This window comes from Austrofundulus limnaeus, unplaced genomic scaffold (assembly GCF_001266775.1).
Source record: "Austrofundulus limnaeus strain Quisiro unplaced genomic scaffold, Austrofundulus_limnaeus-1.0 Scaffold397, whole genome shotgun sequence".
NCBI lineage: Eukaryota > Metazoa > Chordata > Actinopteri > Cyprinodontiformes > Rivulidae > Austrofundulus > Austrofundulus limnaeus.
Genome location: NW_013952799.1, coordinates 451,530 through 453,465, shown reverse-complemented (window position 1 = coordinate 453,465; position 1,936 = coordinate 451,530). Strand labels below are relative to the sequence as shown.

The 1,936-nt window shown below is 37.1% G+C and overlaps 1 protein-coding gene across 3 annotated transcripts in view; it reads left to right on the top strand.

Annotated features, from left to right (window-relative positions):
- Positions 1–1,936, top strand: part of vps52 (VPS52 subunit of GARP complex) — a 13,488-nt gene that overhangs the window by 7,381 nt on the left and 4,171 nt on the right. For all 3 annotated transcript variants that reach the window (XM_014023933.1, XM_014023932.1, XM_014023934.1), the window contains exons 13-17: positions 455–573; positions 1,091–1,214; positions 1,337–1,432; positions 1,534–1,641; positions 1,750–1,815. In XM_014023933.1, the coding sequence (XP_013879387.1) occupies positions 455–573; positions 1,091–1,214; positions 1,337–1,432; positions 1,534–1,641; positions 1,750–1,815 (513 nt within the window). The remainder of the gene's footprint in view (positions 1–454; positions 574–1,090; positions 1,215–1,336; positions 1,433–1,533; positions 1,642–1,749; positions 1,816–1,936) is intronic.

The following is a 1,936-nucleotide window of genomic DNA, read 5'->3' as shown; positions in this document are numbered from 1 at the left end:
TCTGACGTGACATGTTCGTACGAACCCTTTGTACGAACAAAAGTAAGAGAAATTTAGGAGAAGAATACGAACATGTTCTTGCATGAGGCCCATTGTTTGAATGTTTGGTCTGCACCAGAACCATATTTTCTTTTTGTTCGTTTATCTTTAGTTTCAACTGGTCCCATCCACAACTGCAATGTTTTTTCACCTTGAACTGTTGCTCTTTTCATAACTTTTACATCAATTTTAAATAAATAAAACCTAGGATTGTTAGTTGGGAAAGTGACCAAAGTGACAGCATTGTATTGCTTTAATAACTTAATGAACCCAACCATTTCTTTAAAAAATCAAAGGTTGTAATAATTTCAACTCTGATCTAAAACCATGACTGTGTTGATAATTTTTCAAGCAATAAGTGCAGAAACGCTGCTTCCTAAATGATCTCTGTCCGTGTTTCTGTCTCTTGCTGCAGAAAAGCATGTCCACCTACGTGTCCGACTGCTACGACAGCATCGCTATCTTCCTCTGCATCCACATCATCCTCCGCTTCAGAGCCATCACTGCCAAGAGGAACATCCCGGCTCTTGACAAGTCATTGTCTCACTTATTATGTTGATGAAAATATATATATTTTAAATTCCCACAAATGAATATTTCATTAAATAAATGTGGATGACCTTTTAAATAATTCTGATATTTAAAAATGGATAAATTAAGTTTCTACATAAAGACTGATAACTAGATTGTTTCAAATCAGATGTTTCTGAACACAAAAGGTTTGTCTTTTAAACAAATTCAGTTTTAGAAGCTAAAGTCTAAACTCTTATYAAACCCTGCTTTCATGAAAAGAAGTCAAAACAATTTAAATGTCCAAAAATGTCTTTGGAAAAAACATGACCCAGTAAAGAGAAATCTCAGTTTTACAAATTTTATGTTAGAAAGGTGGTGAAATCCAACTGAACCAGTTCTTTTGAGAWGTTTTATTTCCGTCTGTGCTGCACCCAAGTGTTAGGATTGTAGTAAAAGTTCTGTGAAAATAAAAGCAGTAGTTCTGCTTTCGAAGTCACAGAAAAGGATGTTTTTAAGGTTATATTTGTGTGATGGTCAGATACTGGGAAGCCGTGTTGGAGCTGCTGTGGCCGAGGTTTGAACTCATCCTGGAGATGAACATCCAGAGCATCAGAAACACAGATCCTCAGAAACTGGGAGTCCTGGACACCAGACCACATTATGTACGTACCCCCAGCCCCTCCTCACATACGCACAGATGTGGTGAAGTGAAAATGTTTTGTTTATTTGATTGTAAATGCTCGTTTTTTTTAACGCGACAATAAATGCATCACATTGATTTCAGATCACCCGGCGTTACGCGGAGTTCTCCTCAGCCATCGTCAGCATCAACCAAACGTTTCCTAATGAGAGGACCAACGCTCTGCTGGGTCAGCTGCAGGTAACACACACATTTTCACAAAACATAAAATCTGCACATCACTCATTACTTTTTTTTAGGTAATATTTTCCTTTACAAAAGTGTGGTTGTCTTTTTTTCAGGCTGAGGTAGAAAACTTTGTGCTGAAAATGGCTGCAGAGTTTCCCTCCAGAAGAGACCAACTCATCTTCCTCATCAACAACTATGACATGATGCTCAGCGTTCTCATGGTGCGTTCTTTAGCTTATGTTCTGAAAGCTTTTTTGCTAATAAATGCGGGACAAATTTTGACTTTTATCTTGCCTATCTAATTCGCTGATTGTTCCTTTTCTGTCCAGGAGAGGGCAGCAGATGACAGCAAAGAAGTGGAAAGTTTTCAGCAGCTGCTACTRGCCAGAACACAGGTGAATATAGTTATAATAATCATTACCTCATCATATTTCATCAATATGTGTGACATTTTGTCACTAATTAACAATAAAAATGCATATGGAGTGTTTATTTTTCTTTTTAGATGCATAAAAT